An 18408-nucleotide genomic window follows, 5' to 3' on the forward strand; every position below is an offset into this window, starting at 1 on the left:
TAGCGCCATTCGACGGCCAACACCGCGGTTCCTGGTGTGTCCGCTGTGCCGTGCGTGTGATCATTGCTTGTACAGCCCTCTCGCAGTGTCCGGAGCAAGTATGGTGGGTCTGACATACCGGTCTCAATGTGTTCTTTTTTCCAATTCCAGGAGTGTATATCCACTCTGACTAATACATCTGACTAAATGGTTAAATCTAAGTCCCACTATCTTCTACACTGCTACCGAAGTCCTGCAGCACATCAGTCCTAGAGCCCAATATTCTCCAAAATATCCAGCTGTCCACCAGTTCCGCATTTTATCTAAATGCCATACTCCCTAAATGGCTCCCAAATAGATAACTTTGTTCAATCCCATATCCATTCTATCACACACATCGTGCCCCTCCCCACTGCATTCAGTTCCATATAGAAATATGGCCGGATAGTTTCTAATTCTAAGAATTTGCGTAGTACATACTTTATGATTACTCCCACATCAGCTCCCAGTCAATATCACACTTCCACCTCTATTTTCGTGCTCCATTCTCACCAAACCGCTACAGAGCCGGCTCCCACGTTTCAGAAGTCGTTAACCGCTACATAGACCTCCCGTGTATTAATAAAAAGCTTTTATTTGTAGTTATTGTACTTCGTTTTATATGAACATGCATGGCTGAAGTGCCACCACGTAAGTCCGTCCGGCCCTCCTCCCTCTTTCTGACGGGCAAATAAAATAAAAAAGCAGGAATACTTGCTTGACATATTTAATGTCAAAGAGCCTCCCCAGTATCTTCATGCACGCAACAAACAAAATCAGCACCCTCCACCATCTATAGCCGTGCTCAGACGTCGGACCCATCATGACTGTTGAAGCTCTGTTTCCTTTAATTTTCTGTGCGATGTGCTCTTGCGTATTGTGTTTTATACACAGACTTCCTGCCTGTCTTTATTCTCATCTTATTGCGTTTGCTGTGTCCGTTTCTTTCTGTGCTCATATTTTAACAGAAATACAGAACGACTGTCTGATTTATTCATTCACTCAGTTGGAAATTTTATGTTTATTTGATTAGTAATTGTAAGATATATTAAGATTGAATTTTTTTTTTGTAAAACTCTAGGTTAAACTATCATCTATTAGAGAACTGTTTCTCAGCTTTGAAGATGACAGCATATTCTAGAAGGAAAAATTGGTTATAATACATCTAAAGTCTGACGAAGGAGTTCCAATCAACACCACCTTCGAAAATGAAGACATCCATAGAAAAACGGGTTAAACGTCAATTGTAAAAACTTACAGATAAGTGTTGCCATCTGTTGCTGGGTACAGGAAGTATCAAAATTAACATTGATCTCACCCTTAAATATCACTCAGGGGTGAGACCAGTGTGAATTTTGATAGTTCCCGTACCCAGCAACAGATGGCTACACTTATCTCTGAGCTTTCACATTTGAGGGGCAGCCCGTTTGTTCGCGTATGCCTTTGAATGTTTCATGTTATATCTTTAAGCAGGCGCACAGCTGTACTGACAACTCGTTGGAGCTGTGACTGGGTCAACAGGGATGATCTCCATGTTATGTTTAGAGTCATTTCTTGATTTATGGACCCCACTTCCTTGGACTCATGATCACCGACTATCATCAGTGATTTTCTGGTACTTCGGAAAGCAACACTAAGTAAGGGAAGCTATAGCGCGGAAAAACACATCCTTGTCTCATTTATTTTTACTATGATATTCTCGGATCTCTCTGTCACCGCAACATCGTTATTCTTCATCATCACCTCGCTTTCCTTCTTCTCTTGTCTTTGTTTTTCTTCTGATGGTTCTGCCAATTCTTAAAACATTCTCAGTCAAAGGACATCTTTTTATCGTAGAGCTACTTTTGTCACGTTAGCTCATTTCCCTAAAAGTTGTACAGCCTATAATCTCACAGTGTGTAAAATTTCGTCCATGTCTGCTATTCCGTAGGTTTGTTCTTTTTCTCCGACTACATCTGAAACTGTGACTAAAACCTCCTGAAGCTGAATGATATTCTCTCAATATTTTTATTTCAATTCATATTTTGCTATTTTGTTTTTTATATTAATTTTCCCTATCACGTCGTATCCATATCAAAATCCATCCAAGGAATATTCCAAAATACTGTTAAATCACTGTAGCTTGAGAACTCTTGCTTACGTTGTACTGTCGTAAAATTATGTGTAATTTGTGGTTGAAACAAGCATTTCCTGACAATACTTACCGTATTCTGTGGCACCGTAGCCGTCATAGTCGAAGTAATACAAATAGACAGGTAGGTCACTGGTATTTGCCACAATCCTGGCTAGTTCTTCAGCTGGCTGTATGAAGCCCATATCAGAATACATCTGTAAGCAAACAACAAATAAAAATACCGCTACCAAGTGAAGAATTTCTGCTATTATTATTCTCTACTGTTTTTTAAATATTGTATCACATTAGCTCATTAATAAGATGGTGTAAAGGTGCCAAAAGTTATTGTTTGAAGGTAAAGGAAGTAACGAAGGAATGATTCAATAACTGTTGAACCGTTTAACTTCCCTAAGTCGATGAAGTTGTACAATTATCCTGCAACAACCTGTGCACTGTTACAGTGCTGTTGTGGAAACGCAGACTTTGAAACGTCCCCTTAGAACGATTGTACATGACTATGCTTAACCTGACACACAATATTATTTAGCGCAACGCAATCTGACTTTCAAAGATCCCTACAAAACAATGGCCCTGACTAACTTTAACCTATACCTTCCAGAAATCACTTACCTCACAAAAATCTTCGTTACTGGAACTACTGCAATACAGCGAGCGCCACTACTGCCAGCTAAATAAAAGATTCAAACTACTCAAGGCACTAACTACTGATAGGGATAGTTAGCAAATGAAAGATATTAATAGAGAACAAACACTGTATTTACCTTAATATCATCAAAAGTCATAATATATGTAATTTCAAAACTCCGCCATTTCCTTCCACACATCCACCACTGCTGGCGGCTCACCTCTAACTGCGCAACGCTACGCGCTGTTCACATCCAGCTGCCGCTGCCCAACACTACAATGGCAGACAACAATGCAAACTAGCCACAGGATGCACACAGCACAGCCAGTGATTTTCATACAGAGCGCTACGTAACGTTGCCAATAAGAAAACATAAACAGCCTACTTACAACTTCAGAGTACTTGAAGCATAATGATTCAAATGGCTCTGAGCACTATGGGACTTAATTTCTGGGGTCATCAGTCCCCTAGAACTTAGAACTACTTAAACCTAAGTAACCTAAGGACATCACACACATCCCCGCCCGAGGCAGGATTCGAACCTGCGACCGTAGCGGTCACGCGGTTCCAGACTGTAGCGCCTAGAACCGCTCGGCCACTCCGGCCGGCGAAGCATAATGTGCAGTGAATTCGTGACCATGGCTTTTCCCTCAAATCTGAGCCGTATTAGGATGTGACGAGATAGGTCTAAATTTACCAGGAAAAAAAGAAAGAAATATAATTCAGGAATTATCCACCATCTACGAAAAGAAGGCTTCCCTCGAGCCGCGACTGTAAACACACATGTTTTTCACAGTGCTATTGCTACAGTGTAATTCATGCAAGTATCATCAGAAAGAAACAACGACTACGGATCAAACGTCTGTCGCTAAAACGATTTACGTGGCAACAGTTTGCTTGCATTACACAACTGCTACCTTCACAATCTGCTCGTGTATATCAGCTGAGTGTTTCTACTATTTCCCACAGTCTTGTGGGATCTCTTAAGTTCGTCGGGTGACCGATGAACCAAATCTGCTTTTTCCGATTCATGCTGATAGAGAATAGTTCAGAGGCTCACAACAATTCAGGAAACAAGCAGACAAGGTGGAGGGAATATGTAACCCTTAGGCCAATACATTTGTTGGTCCCCACATCATTTGATAGGATTTGGTGTGTAAATAAAAATTAATTCTCGAGTACGCCTCGTGTGGGTGGGAAATAATGGATATGTGAATTGTTTGTCGCTGTGTCTATTGGAAGATTTAGCGATGAATCTGAGCTGGTGCGCTACAGTAATAAATGAAACTGAAAACAGATTTCACATGTATAAATGTACCTAATCATTTCATCTGACTTTAATCTCCTGTCCCATCCAATATATCTTTCTTTTCACACAACCTGTTTGTTTAACAACATACAGGGAAGTTCATCGATAGTGACCGGGCCAAATATCTCACGAAATCAGCATCAAACGAAAAAACTACAAAGAACAAAACTCGTCTAGCTTGAAGGGGTAAATCAGATGGCGCTATGGTTGGCCCGCTAGATGGGGCTGCCATAGGTCAAACGGATATCAACTGCGTTTTTTAAAATAGGAACCCCCATTTTTGTTACATATACATGTAGTACGTAAAGAAATATGAATGTTTTAGTTGGACCACTATTTTCGCTATGTGATAGATGGCGCTGTAATAGTCACAAACGTACATGGTATCACGTAACATTGCACCAGTGCAGACGGTATTTGTTTCGTGATACATTACCCGTGTTAAAATGGACCGTTTAACAATTGTGAAAAAGGTCGATTCCGTGTTGATGTATGGCTATTGTGATCAAAATGCCCAACGGGCTTGTGCTGTGTATGATGCTCGATATCCTGGACATCATCCAAGTGTCCGGACCGTTTGCCGGATAGTTATGTTATTTAAGGAAACAGGAAGTCTTCAGCAACATGTGAAACGTCAAACACGACCTGCAACAAATAATGATGCCCAAGTAGGTGTTTTACCTGCTGTCGCACATCAGTAGCAGACAAATTGCGCGACAATCGGGAATCTCAAAAACGTCTGTGTTGAGAATGCTACATCAACATCGATTGCACCCGTACCATGTTTCTATGCACCAGGAATTACATGGCGACGACTTTGAACGTCGTGTGCTGTTCTGCCACTGGGCACAAAAGAAATTACGGGACGATGACAGTTGTTTTGCACGAATTCTATTTAGCGACGAAGCGTCATTCACCAACAGCGGTAATGTAAACCGACATAATATGCACTACTGGGCAACGGAAAATCCACGATGGCTGCGACAAGTGGAACATCAGCGACCTTGGCGGGCTACTGTATGGTGGGACATTGTGGGAAGAAGGATAATTGGCCCCCATTTTATCGGTGGCAATCTAAATGGTGCATTGTATGCTGATTTCCTACGTAATGTTCTGCCGATGTTACTACAAGATGTTTCACTGCATGACAGAATGGCGATGTACTTCCAACATGATGGATGTCCGGCACATAGCTCGCGTGCGGTTGAAGCAATATTGAATATCATATTTCATGACAGGTGGATTGGTCGTCTAAGCACCATACCATGGCCCGTACGTTCACCAGATCTGACGTCCCCGGATTTCTTTCTGCGGGGAACGTTGAAGGATATTTGCTATCGTGATCCACCGACAACGCCTGACAACATGCGTTAGCGCATTGTCAAAGTATGGATGGCGAACTACTCGCTGTTGAGAGGAATGTTGTTACACGTATTGCCAAATGCATTGAGGTTGACGGACATCATTTTGAGGATTTATTGCATTAATGTGGTATTTACAGGTAATCACACTGTAACAGCATGCCTCTTCAGAAATGATAAGTTCACAAAGGTACATGTATCACATTGGAACAACCGAAATAAAATGTTCAAACGTAACTACGTTCTGTATTTTAATTTAAAAAACCTACCTGTTACCAACTGTTCATCTAAAATTGTGAGCCATATGTTTGTGACTTACAGCGCCATCTATCACAAAACGAAAAAGTGGTGCAATTAAAAGATTCATATTTCTTTACATACTACACGAATATCTAATAAAGAACGGGGGTTCCTATTAAAAAAAAAAAACGCAGTTGATATCTGTTTCACCAATGGCAGCCCATCTAGCGGGCCAACCCTAGCGCCATCTGGTTTTCCCCATCAAGATAGACAAGTTTCGTTCTTTGTAGTTTTTTCGTTTGATGCTTATTTCGTGAGGTATTATCCCGGTCACGATCAATGGACCACCCTATGTAAACTGTGTTTCATAGATAATCGAAGCATTTAACCATACGATTTCCTTTAACAAATGAACAAATTTGCAAAATTCTTTTGACCCTGGACCTCAAGTTGAATAAGCTCTTAATTTTTGAAAAATAAATCTGAAGTGCTGTTTTGCAAAACAGCAAACAATATGACAATGATTACAAGACGGCCGGACCTGCAGCCCTCCCGTTATCGGGAGAAACAGCGGTGTTGACTACCGCACTGGACACAGTCTGTCTTATTAAATGCCCTTCTGCAACCCATGAAAATATATAAGCACCATTGATGACAAGAGAGATTGTGTTACTAAAAACAGATGAGTTATCTCTTAATTTGAAAGCTTTAGTTCGAAAGATTCGGGGTTAAGATCTGCACCTGTGATTAAAGCTTAAACAGATTATCAAACAACATGACAATTATAAGGCGTCCTTCAAAGCAACCAACCTCAAAATCTCAAGCGGCAACCAAGGTGTGACTGGATCCCAACCCACCTTCTGACAATTTCATTTTGACTAAAGCCCTGGTGACAGTTGGCTGTTAATGTTTTCAGAGTTAAACTGATTGTCAGTTATTGAGACCGCTCTGAAAGAACGTCTGAAAACATTTCTTGTGAACACTTATTACAAGAAAACTCACTCGGCGGAACCACAAGATCCAGTTCAAACACAATAATAATGACACGGTCTTTTAAACACAGAAACGAACAGCTTAGTACGACACGTTGTTTAGATTATAACTAATGACCGAGAAAGGCAATTACAATTAAAGAACTGAACCGGTTGACAGCTAAATCTAACCACAAGGACCCTCTTTTGTTTAAATGCGACAATGGACAGTACTAGAAGTTTGTGTTCGAGGTACAGTGAAGGGGAAATAGTTGAAACCATTTTGCAAGGAATTCGAATCAGTGACAGGTCTAGGATGTTGTTTTGCGAGCGGCGACGTAACTTTCGTCAATTAGAAAAGTTAAGCAGCCGTGTGCGAGCTGTAGGGAAGATTTACTTTGTTGCAAGGAATGCCAAATAGTGACACCATCCAGCAATTGGTGTCATCTGCAGTAAGGTGCTTTAGGCGCAAGGGAAGTGAGAAATTTGCCAGGAATTGTACAGCGCGGGGGAATTTTAAAGAGAGTTGACGGCGCATGAAGTGGTGATCGCTAAGAAGGGCTTTTGTAAAAGATTTTTCGCGACGCCAGAGGCGCAGTCCCTTTTGTGTGCATTTCTATAAATGAAGAGCCTCTTCCTCCTCTACTTTATACCGGAAGCTTTATGTCCTTGGTCAAGGAGGTGTGGGTGTTAACACATCGGGAGCGTTGTAGATTCCCCGAAGCGTCGGGTGGAATTCAGCCCTGTCACTTATGTTAGTCAATTCCAAGCAAATGCAAATTTTGGGGACAATTTAGGTTAAAATTCGGGTTGGTATTCTTACGTGGAGGTTTCCGTTAAGGGTGGCCCGCAACCTTCCAGTGCCAGCTATCCTAGGCGCTGATTTTATTTGTAACCTGGGGTTGGTTCCACAGTGGAGTAAGAATAGATTTTATTTTGAACTTGCTCGAAAAAAGATTTTTCAATTCTGTAAACATGTAGTGAATGTTTTACTGGTGCACCAGAAGTATGTAGCTAAATCAGTGGACACCGCTGTTACCCTACATAATCTCGGACATCTGTCTTCCAAACAGAAGGAACATATTGTTAAATTACGTGAAGAATTAAGTGATCTGATCACTGAGAGGTTAGGTGAAATGAAAGAAGCCGAGTATGAGATGGAGTTGACGGATAACATTTCCTCGAGGCGGCCACCATACTGATTGTCTCCACCCCGAATGAAAGCGTTACGGGTAACGGTTGCGGAAATGCTGTGTGAAGGAGCTATTAGGCCACCTAAATCGCGGCACTCCTCTCTTATATTCGCGGATCCCAAGTCGAAGGGTGGTGTTCGTCTCGTTGTTAATTATTGGGTCCTTAATAAAAGTAGTCCTACGATCTATACCCGTTCATGATTTGCATTCGTGATTCTCTTGATTTCAAAAGGCAAAGGTCTTTACGACCTATGACCTATACCAGGCCAAATACCAAAACCATCTGACCGAGGAGTCTAAGCCCGTCACGGCATTTGCTACTGATTGGGAACGTTATGGGTATAATGGGGTTCCCTCTGGACTATCTACAGGGACAGCGGTCCTGTCAGCTATCCCACATAGGGTGTTCTCTGATCTGAAATTTGAATGTATGAACCATCACCTTGATGATTTAGTAATTTTTTGTGAGAATTTCCAGGAGCTTATTGGTCATGTTAGAGAAGTGTTCAGACGGTTGCGAAAGGCGCGTTTTACGGTAAAACCATCAAAGGTAAAATTTGCTCAGCCTGAAATAAACTTCCTGGGCCATATTTTTTTGGGCAGGGGATTATAATCGACCAGAGTCATACTGAGGCGGTCCTTTCGTGTCCCAGTCCTAAAAATGTCAAAGCGGAATGGTCAATTACTCCCGAATATTTGTCCCAAATTTTGCCCAACTAGCGGTACCGTTGAAGGTTTTTTGAAAGAAAGGAAAAAAATGGAGTGGGGTCCTTCCCAACAAGCATCTTTTGAGGCCTTAAAGAAAGCTTTAAAAACCGCCCCTTTGTTGGCTGTGACTGATTTCATCACGGACTTAATTGTACAATCAGAAGCCTCCGAGTTTCCGTCTACAGGAAGAAGAGTCCTGGAGACGCCCTGTAGCTTATGATGGTTTTAAGTCGTATTTGGGACACCAACCATTTTTGTTAGAAGCCGATAATCATGGCTCAAGCTAGGTGTTGGCAAGGCCAAGGAGAGTAGGGCGAATTGCTAGACGGGCAGTACTTATTTTCACATTCAGTTTAAGGTCCGTGGTTCGGAAAATTTTGTGACCCATGGCCTAAACGGAATGTTCGAGCACGACTCGGAGAATCAACTAATGGTGAAGAAACTACAGAGGAGGTTACACTGGAGGCACTGGTTAATCAAAGTTGTACCATTGTTAGTGGGCTTCCGCTTCTTTTTAAGGACATTGCCGTGCGTCAGGATGGGGACCCAGTGATAAGTAGCATCAAGGAACGGATAAGGAAATGAGAAAGCGTCAGGCCCAACTGCTTAAATGGAAATGTATTTATGTTGCACTGGCCGTGGGGAAGGAGGTGAGAAAGTTGTGATGCCGGGTGATCTGGTGCCCTTAGTCTTTAAATAACATCATGAAACTCTGGTGGGGAGGTCACTTGGGAGTGTTCGAAACGCGCGTGAAGGTTAGGGACGACTTTATTTGGAAGGGCATGGATAAACAGATCAATGAGATCGTGATAGCTTCTAAAACATGTGGGATCATTAAACCTGCCTTGAATACGTGATAAGACCTTTGGTCGTCCGATGTTGCGACTGAACCTGTGGAGAAATTGTATGTTGATTTCGTGGGACCCTTCCCACGTTCCATAGAGGGCAACCGGCATGTCTTCGTTTGTGTAGATGCGTTCAAGCGCGTCCGCTGCTTGGTTCCTACTTGAAATATTACCACTAAAACCTCTATAAAGTGTTTGCAGCGAATTTTTGGTACCTTTGGGCCTTGTCGCTTACTGGTTTCTGATAAAGCTGTTTCCTTGATATCGGGCGCATTCCGTAATTTTTGCTTCGAAATAGGGGTGGCTCAAAGTACAACCATATTCTATTAGCCGAATCCTTCCCTGGCGGAGCGGATCAATCGGAATTTGAAGGCCGCCTTGATCGCTTTACATCATAGTGGTGAGACCCCTTCTCTTGATTAGCGTACGCCTTCAATACCGCCATGCACGAGGCCCACAAGGCCACACCAGCTAGCTTCATGTTTGCGTACGAACCTCATTTGGCACTCACGAATGATTTTCTTGCGAAGAGGATGGACGCTGCTCAGATTCACATTAATTGGAAGTGAGCCTTTAATAACTTGAGGGAAGCCCATGGAAAGATGTAATGATGCTGGAAGGCGGCCGAGACCAGGGTATCAGGTGTGGGTGAAGAACTTTGTGGCGACAGGTCGTGGGATAGATATAATTATGAGAAAGCTTTTACCCAGATTTGTAGGAGCTGCCCCAATTTGGCACTTCCTCACCGCGGTTACCTTTGTGGTCAGGAGCGCCACAAAATAGGAGAATCTTTAGAACCCATAAATCTCAACTTAAACCGTATGTGAAGGAGGATGCACCAAAATAAGAATGTGTACTTCTGCTGATGGAACTAGTATTGGAACTGTTTGCTCAGCGTAGTAGTTGGGTCGAGTGCCTTGCTCCAGCTGTTCAGGCCACCATGTTACTTTTCCTTGTTGAAGTTAACACCTTATAATTTAGAGGCGAAGATGACCTGTTTTCTCGCCGCTTACTATTGTAAGATAGAGTGCAGAATTGTGTTTAATGCGGAAGTGCGAGTTTCAACCAGAATCTGCTCCCCGTGGGCTTCAGTTTGGCGGGAAGTATGTGCCGACATTAATTCGTCAAGAGTTGCGGCGACTTGAAGTCCCGCGCCGCCTCGTCGGGACTTGCTGTGCCGTTGCGCTGGAAGCGATGCGAGTGTGGCGCCGTCTGCTGGAGCCGCTGCTTGCCTGCCACATCGCCACCTAGTATGTGGCCCCGCCGTACCTGTGCGAGGGTCGAGGAGTCGACTCGCCTGCTTTCCAACCAGCCGATCGCGGCACCGCCGTGTCAGCATCTTGTCTCAAAAATGAGATCGACAGGAACTGCAAAATGGCTAAGCAGGGATGGCTAGAGGACAAATGTATGGATGTAGAGGCTTATCTCACGAGGGGTAAGATAAAAAGTGCCCACAGGAAAATTAAAGAGAGCTTTGGAGAAAAGAGAATCACTTGTATGAATATCAAGAGCTCAGATGGAAACCCAGTTCTAAGCAAAGCAGGAAGGCAGAAAGGTGGAAGGAGTATATAGAGGGTCTATACAGGGGTGATGTTCTTGAGGACAATTTTATGGAAATGGAAGAGGATGTAGATGAAGATGGAATGGGAGATATGATACTGCGTGAAGAGTTTGACAGAGCACTGAAGGACCTGAGTCGAATCAAGGCCGCGGGAGTAGACAACATTCCATTAGAACTACTGACAGTCTTGGGACAGCCAGTCCTGACAAAACTCTACCATCTGGTGAGCAAGATGTATGAGACAGGCGAAATACCCTCAGACTTCAAGAAGAATATAATAATTCCAATACCAAAGAAAGCAGGTGTTGACACATGTGAAAATTACCGAACTATCAGTTTAATAAGTCACGGCTGCAAAATACTAATGCGAATCCTGACAGACGAATGGAAAAACTAGTAGAAGCCGACCTAGGGGAAGATCAGTTTGGATTCCGTAGAAATATCGGAACACGTGAGGCAATACTGACCCTACGACCTATCACACAAGCTAGATTACAGAACGGCAAACCTACGTTTCTAGTATTACTAGACTTAGAGAAAGTTTTTAACAATGTTGACTGGAACACTCTCTCTCAAATTCTGAAGGTGGCAGGGGTAAAATACAGGGAGCGAAAGACTATTTACAATTTGTACAGAAACTAGATGACAGTTGTAAGGATCGAGGGACATGAAAGGGAAGCAGTGGTTGGGAAGGGAGTGAGACAGGGCTGTAGCCTCTCCCCAATGTTATTCAATCTATATATTGAGCAAGCATTGAAGGAAACAAAAGAAAAATTCGGAGTAGGTATTAAAATCCATGGAGAAGAAATAAAAACTTTGAGGTTCGCCGATGACATTGAAATGCTCTCAGAGACAGCAAAGGACTTGGAAGAGCAGTTGAACGGAATGGACACTGTCTTGAAAGTAGGATATAAGATGAACATCAACAAAAGCAAAACGAGGATAATGGAATGTAGTCGAATTAAGTCGGGTGAAGCTGAGGGAATTAGATTAGGAAATGAGACACTTAAAGTAGTAAAGGAGTTTTGCTATTTGGGGAGCAAAATAACTCTACATCTACATCTACATGATTACTCTGCAATTCACATTTAAGTGCTTGGCAGAGGGTTCATCGAACCACAATCATACTATCTCTCTACTATTCCACTCCCGAACAGCGCGCGGGAATAACGAACACCTGAACAATTCTGTTCGAGCTCTGATTTCTCTTATTTTATTTTGATGATTATTCCTACCTGTGTAGGTTGGGCTCAACAAAATATTTTCGCATTCGGAAGAGAAAGATGGTGATTGAAATTTCGTAATTAGATCTTGCCGCGACGAAAAACGTCTTTGCGTTAATGACTTCCATCCCAACTCACGTATCATATCTGCCACACTCTCTCCCCTATTACGTGATAATACAAAACGAGCTGCTCTTTTTTGCACCCTTTCAATGTCCTCCGTCAATCCCACCTGGTAAGTAACCCACACCGCGCAGCAATATTCTAACAGAGGACGAACGAGTGTAGTGTAAGCTGTCTCTTTAGTGGACTTGTTGCATCCTCTAAGTGTCCTGCCAATGAAACGCAACCTTTGGCTCGCCTTCCCCACAATATTATCTATGTGGTCTTTCCAACTGAAGTTGTTCGTAGTTTTAACACCCAGGTACTTAGTTGAATTGACAGGCTTGAGAATTGTACTATTTGTCGAGTAATAGAATTCCAACGGATTTCTTTTGGAACTCATGTGGATCACCTCACACTTTTCGTTATTTAGCGTTAACTGCCACCTGCCACACCATACAGCAATCTTTTCTAAATCGCTTTGCAACTGATACTGGTCATCGGATGACCTTACTAGACGGTAAATTACAGCATCATCTGCGAAAAACCTAAGAGAACTGCTCAGATTGTCACCCAGGTCATTTATATAGATCAGGAACAGCAGAGGTCCCAGGACGCTTCCCTGGGGAACACCTGATATCACTTCAGTTTCACTCGATGATTTGCCGTCTATTACTACGAACTGCGACCGTCCTGACAGGAAATCACGAATACAGTCGCACAACTGAGACGATATCCCATAGGCCCGCAGCTTGATTAGAAGTCGCTTGTGAGGAACGGTGTCAAAAGCTTTCCGGAAATCTAGAAATACGGAATCAACTTGAGATCCCCTGTCGCTATCGGCCATTACTTCGTGCGAATAAAGAGCTAGCTACGTTGGACAAGAACGATGTTTTCTGAAACCATGCTGATTACGTATCAATTGATTGTTCCCTTCGACGTGATTCATAATGTTCGTATACAGTATATGCGCCAAAACCCTACTGCGAACCGACGTCAATGATATAGGTCTGTAGTTCGAAGGATTACTCCTACTACCCTTCTTAAATACTGGTGCGACCTGCGCAATTTTCCAATCTGTAGGTACAGATCTATCGGTGAGCGAGCGGTTGTATATGATTGCTAAGTAGGGAGTTATTGTATCAGCGCAATCTGAAAGGAACCTAATCGGTATGCAATCTGGATCTGAAGACTTGCCCGTATCAAGCGATTTGAGTTGCTTCCCAACCCCTAAGGTATCTACTTACAAGAAACTCATGCTAGCAGCTGTTCGTGTTTCAAATTCTGGAATATTCCATTCGTCTTCCCTGGTGAAGGAATTTCAGAAAACTGCGTTCAATAACTCCGCTTTAAGGGCACAGTCATCGGTAACAGTACCATCGGCACTGCGCAGCGAAGGTATTTACTGTGTCTTGCCGCTTGTGTACTTTACATACGACCAGAATTTCTTCGGATTTTCTACCAAATTTCGAGACAATGTTTCGTTGTGGAACCTATTAAAGGCATCTCGCATTGAAGTCCGAGCCAAAATCGCGCGTCTGTAAATGTTAACCAATCTTCGGGATTTCGCGTTCTTCTGAACTTCGCATGCTTTTTCCGTTGCCTCTGCAACAGCGTTCGGACCTGTTTTGTGTACCATATGGGATCAGTTCCATCTCTCACCAATTTATGAGGTATGAATCTCTCAAGAATGATGATGGTCGAAGTAGAGAGGATATAAAATGTAGACTGGCAATGGCAAGGAAAGCGTTTCTGAAGAGAAATTTGTTAACATCGAGTATAGATTTAAGTGTCAGGAAGTCGTTTCTGAAAGTATTTGTAAGGAGTGTAGCCATGTATGGAAGTGAAATATGGACGATGAATACTTTAGACAAGAAGAGAATAGAAGCTTTAGAAGAATGCTGAAGATTAGATGGGTAGACCACATTACTAATGAGGAGTATTGAATAGAATTGAGGAGTTTGTGGCACAACTTGACTAGAAGAAGGGATCGGTTGGTAGGACATGATCTGAGGCATCAAGGGATCACCAATTTAGCACTGGAGGGAAGCGTGGTGGGTAAAAATCGTAGAGGGAGACAAAGAGATGAATACAATAAACAGATTCAAAAGGATGTAGGCTGCAGTAGGTACTGGGAGATGAAGAAGCTAGCACAGGATAAAGTATCATGGAGAGCTGCATCAAACCAGTCTCAGGACTGAAGACCACAACAACAACAACACAAGTTCTGGCGTTCAACTAATTCTATTATACGTTGAATTGACCTAAGTCATTGAAATCAATTGTTTGAAAGTGTGTATCATTGATTGTGTCAAGTATTATATTAGCTATTTCTCTTACTGGAGATCTTGGGCTTTAAAATGTTTGCTGGTTTTCAAATTGTAATGAACAGTTGTTCAAAAGAATGCCATACGCACTTCCTCGTTGCCCTCACACCGATTAGTTCTGTTACAAGTGTCAACTACCATTCCGCGTTTAAAGTCCGTTAATTTTCATCTTGCGGCCATAATCGGGTCGGGAGTGTTTTCACATGAATCACTGACTGCAAGCGACAACTCCGCCAGTGCACTGTCCTTTTGTACCTTGTGAACGTGATACACCACCGTCTGAATATGAGCATATCGCTATGCAATCACTTTTGTCACCTCAGTGTTCGAACACATGCCAAAGATATTACAAAACATTCATAACAGTAATAATAATTGACGCTAATAATGGCCATTTAGAATGATACAGATTAGGTTAGAATATTTGAAGCCATGTTCAGTATTATCAGAACGGGAACGATGAAGGAAGAGAGAAGACTGTAAACTGGCTTTTATATGGAACACGAACCTTTTTAATCTTCCAAGCACACGCCTACTTCAGCCGTCGTTATATGCGTTCCAATTTCTCCCACTTTCCTTATTAATTCTTCATTCCATGAGTCAGGCCTGCCGCTGTAATTTTTTTTGCAAAAACAAAAGGTTTCTTAACTTGTATAGTTGTGTGACGGGAACGACTTTCATCATAATAGTTTTAAAATATCGCAGCACAGACAGCTCACCACTAAAAGTTATCCAATTTCACCACTGAATAGTGGAAAGCTGAGAACACATGTAGGGGTGAATTGGAGACGTTCTGAAATCCATCAGACGAAATGTGACAATACGGAAACTCATTTAAAAGTATATACAATTCAGCACGAAGTTGCAGACAGTGGTATTTTACTTATACGCAGAAAACGTCGATCTCTCTCTTTAATTTCAGCGAATACACGGGAAAGCAGATAACTTCTACAATGAGACAGTAAAAAATGGTTCAAATGGCTCTGAGCACTATGGGACTCAACTTCTGAGGTCATTAGTCCCCTAGAACTTAGAACTAGTTAAACCTAATTAACCTAAGGACATCACACACATCCATTCCCGAGGCAGGATTCGAACCTGCGACCGTAGTGGTCTCGCGGTTCCAGACTGCAGCGCCTAGAACCACGCGGCCACTTCGGCCGGCAATAAGACAGTACTTACATCGTAAACAGCCTGGGTATTATTCACGGAGAAACCCTCTTCCCCAAAGTAGAAGTTCTCCATCTTTACTGCCGCTTCGGTTTGTTCCTCCACAGTTGGCAACGGCAGCTGGGAGCCAACCAGAAGTGTGAAGTTCTCTCTCATATCCGCAGCGAAAGCTTCGTCTGACAAGATTCCAGACGCTGCAACAACACACGCGTTGCCCGTGAAATGCCACCTCCCTGGATAAGCATGTCGTTTTACATGTATTATGTTACAACAGTTTTTAAGGACTAAAAGTCGTATTTTTTTCTTCGAAAAATTGCCTCCAAAATTCAGGTGCCTCTTGTACTCGAAACTAATATAAAAAATTCCAGTGTTTGATTTAAGATTCCCGTCCGTATTAAAAATAGCCATATTAGATGCCGCAGGAAACCTATCACTATCTGGCAACACTGTATTCAACTGGCAGCAGCAGTGCACCGATGCAACGAAAATTGGTTTACAAGCTTGCTAACACTGTCTCCCTCCCGCTCCGCCAAACCCAGAACTCTGTTTAACCTACGATGCGTCGTTGCCATCTACGGTGCCAGTAAACTCGAATTGAAAGTGATTTGTGCTATCGGTAACAGTAGAATAATTTTGTTAACAGCTAGATGTTGTTGTTGTTGTGGTCTTCAGTCCTGAGACTGGTTTGATGCAGCACTCCATGCTACTCTATACTGTGCAAGATTCTTCATCTCCCAGTACCTACTGCAACCTACATCCTTCTGAATCTGCTTAGTGTATTCATCTCTTGGTCTCCCTCTACGATTTTTACCCTCCGCGCTGCCCTCCAATACTAAATTGGTTAGCCCTTGATGCCTCAGAACATGTCCTACCAACCGATCCCTTCTTCTAGTCAAGTTGTGCCAAACTCCTCTTCCCCCTATTCTATTCAATACCCCCTCATTAGTTACGCGATCTACCCATCTAATCTTCAGCATTCTTCTGTAGCACCACATTTCGAAAACTTCTATTCTCTTCTTCTCTTTCTATCGTCCACGTTTCACTTCCATACATGGCTACACTCCATACAAATACTTTCAGAAACGACTTCCTGACACTTATATCTATACTCGATGTTAACAAATTTCTCTTCTTCAGGAACGCTTTCCTTGCCATTGCCAGTGTACATTCTATACCCTCTCTACTTCGACCATCATCAGTTATTTTGCTCCCCAAATAGTAAAACTCCTTTACTACTTTAAGTGTCTCATTTCCTAATCTAATTCCCTCAGCTTCACCCGATTTCATTCGACTACATTCCGTTATTCTCGTTTTGCTTTTGTTGATGTTCATCTTATACCCTACTTTCAAGACAGTGTCCATTCCGTTCAACTGCTCTTCCAAGTCCTTTGCTGTCTCTGAGAGCATTTCAATGTCATCGGTGAACCTCAAAGTTTTTATTTCTTCTCCATGGATTTTAATACCTACTCCGAATTTTTCTTTTGTTTCCTTCAATGCTTGCTCAATATACAGATTGAATAACATTGGAGAGAGGCTACCGCCCCGTCTCACTTCCTTCCCAACCATTGCTTCCCTTTCATGTCCCTCGAACCTTACAACTGTCATCTGGTTTCTGTACAAATTGTAAATAGTCTTTCGCTCCCTGTATTTTACCCCTGCCACCTTCAGAATTTGAGAGAGAGTGTTCCAGTCAACATTGTTAAAAACTTTCTCTAAGTCTACTAATACTAGAAACGTAGGTTTGCCGTTCTGTAATCTAGCTTGTGTGATAGGTCGTAGGGTCAGTATTGCCTCACGTGTTCCGATATTTCTACGGAATCCAAACTGATCTTCCCCTAGGTCGGCTTCTACTAGTTTTTCCATTCGTCTGTCAGGATTCGCATTAGTATTTTGCAGCCGTGACTTATTAAACTGATAGTTCGGTAATTTTCACATGTGTCAACACCTGCTTTCTTTGGTATTGGAATTATTATATTCTTCTTGAAGACTAAGGGTATTTCGCCTGTCTCATACATCTTGCTCACCAGATGGTAGAGTTTTGTCAGGACTGGCGGTCCCAAGGCTGTCAGTAGTTCTAATGGAATGTTGTCTACTCCCGGGGCTTTGTTTCGACTTAGGTCTTTCAGTGTTCTGTCAAACTCTTCACGCAGTATCATATCTCCCATTCCATCTTCATCTACATCCTCTTCCATTTCCATAATATTGTCCTCAAGAACATCGCCCCTGTATAGACCCTCAATATACTCATTCCACCTTTCTGCTTTCCCTGCTTTGCTTAGAACTGGGTTTCCATCTGAGCTCTTGATATTCATACAAGTGATTCTCTTTTCTCCAAAGCTTTCTTTAATTTTCCTGTGGGCAGTATCTATCTAACCCCTCGTGAGATAAGCCTCTATATCCTCACATTTGTCCTCTAGCCATCCCTGTTTAGCCATTTTGCGCTTCCTGTCGATCCAATTTTTGAGACGCTTGTATTCCTTTCTGCCTGCTTCATTTACTGCATTTTATATTTTCTCCTTTCATCAATTAAATTCAATATTTCTTCAGTTACCCAAGGATTTCTAATAGCCCTCGTTTTTTTACCTACTTGATCCTCTGCTGCCTTCACTACCTCATCCCTC

General features: G+C 42.4%; 1 protein-coding gene across 1 annotated transcript in view; it reads right to left on the reverse strand.

The window, feature by feature from the left end:
* LOC126095118 (juvenile hormone esterase-like) overlaps positions 1-18408 on the reverse strand; it is an 81964-nt gene that overhangs the window by 7184 nt on the left and 56372 nt on the right. Inside the window, exons 7-8 of the mRNA XM_049909826.1 lie at positions 15800-15981; positions 2223-2346 (exon numbers count right to left, since the gene is read on the reverse strand). Coding sequence (XP_049765783.1) covers positions 2223-2346; positions 15800-15981 — 306 coding nt within the window. The remainder of the gene's footprint in view (positions 1-2222; positions 2347-15799; positions 15982-18408) is intronic.

Source organism: Schistocerca cancellata, chromosome 8, assembly GCF_023864275.1.
Source record: "Schistocerca cancellata isolate TAMUIC-IGC-003103 chromosome 8, iqSchCanc2.1, whole genome shotgun sequence".
NCBI lineage: Eukaryota > Metazoa > Arthropoda > Insecta > Orthoptera > Acrididae > Schistocerca > Schistocerca cancellata.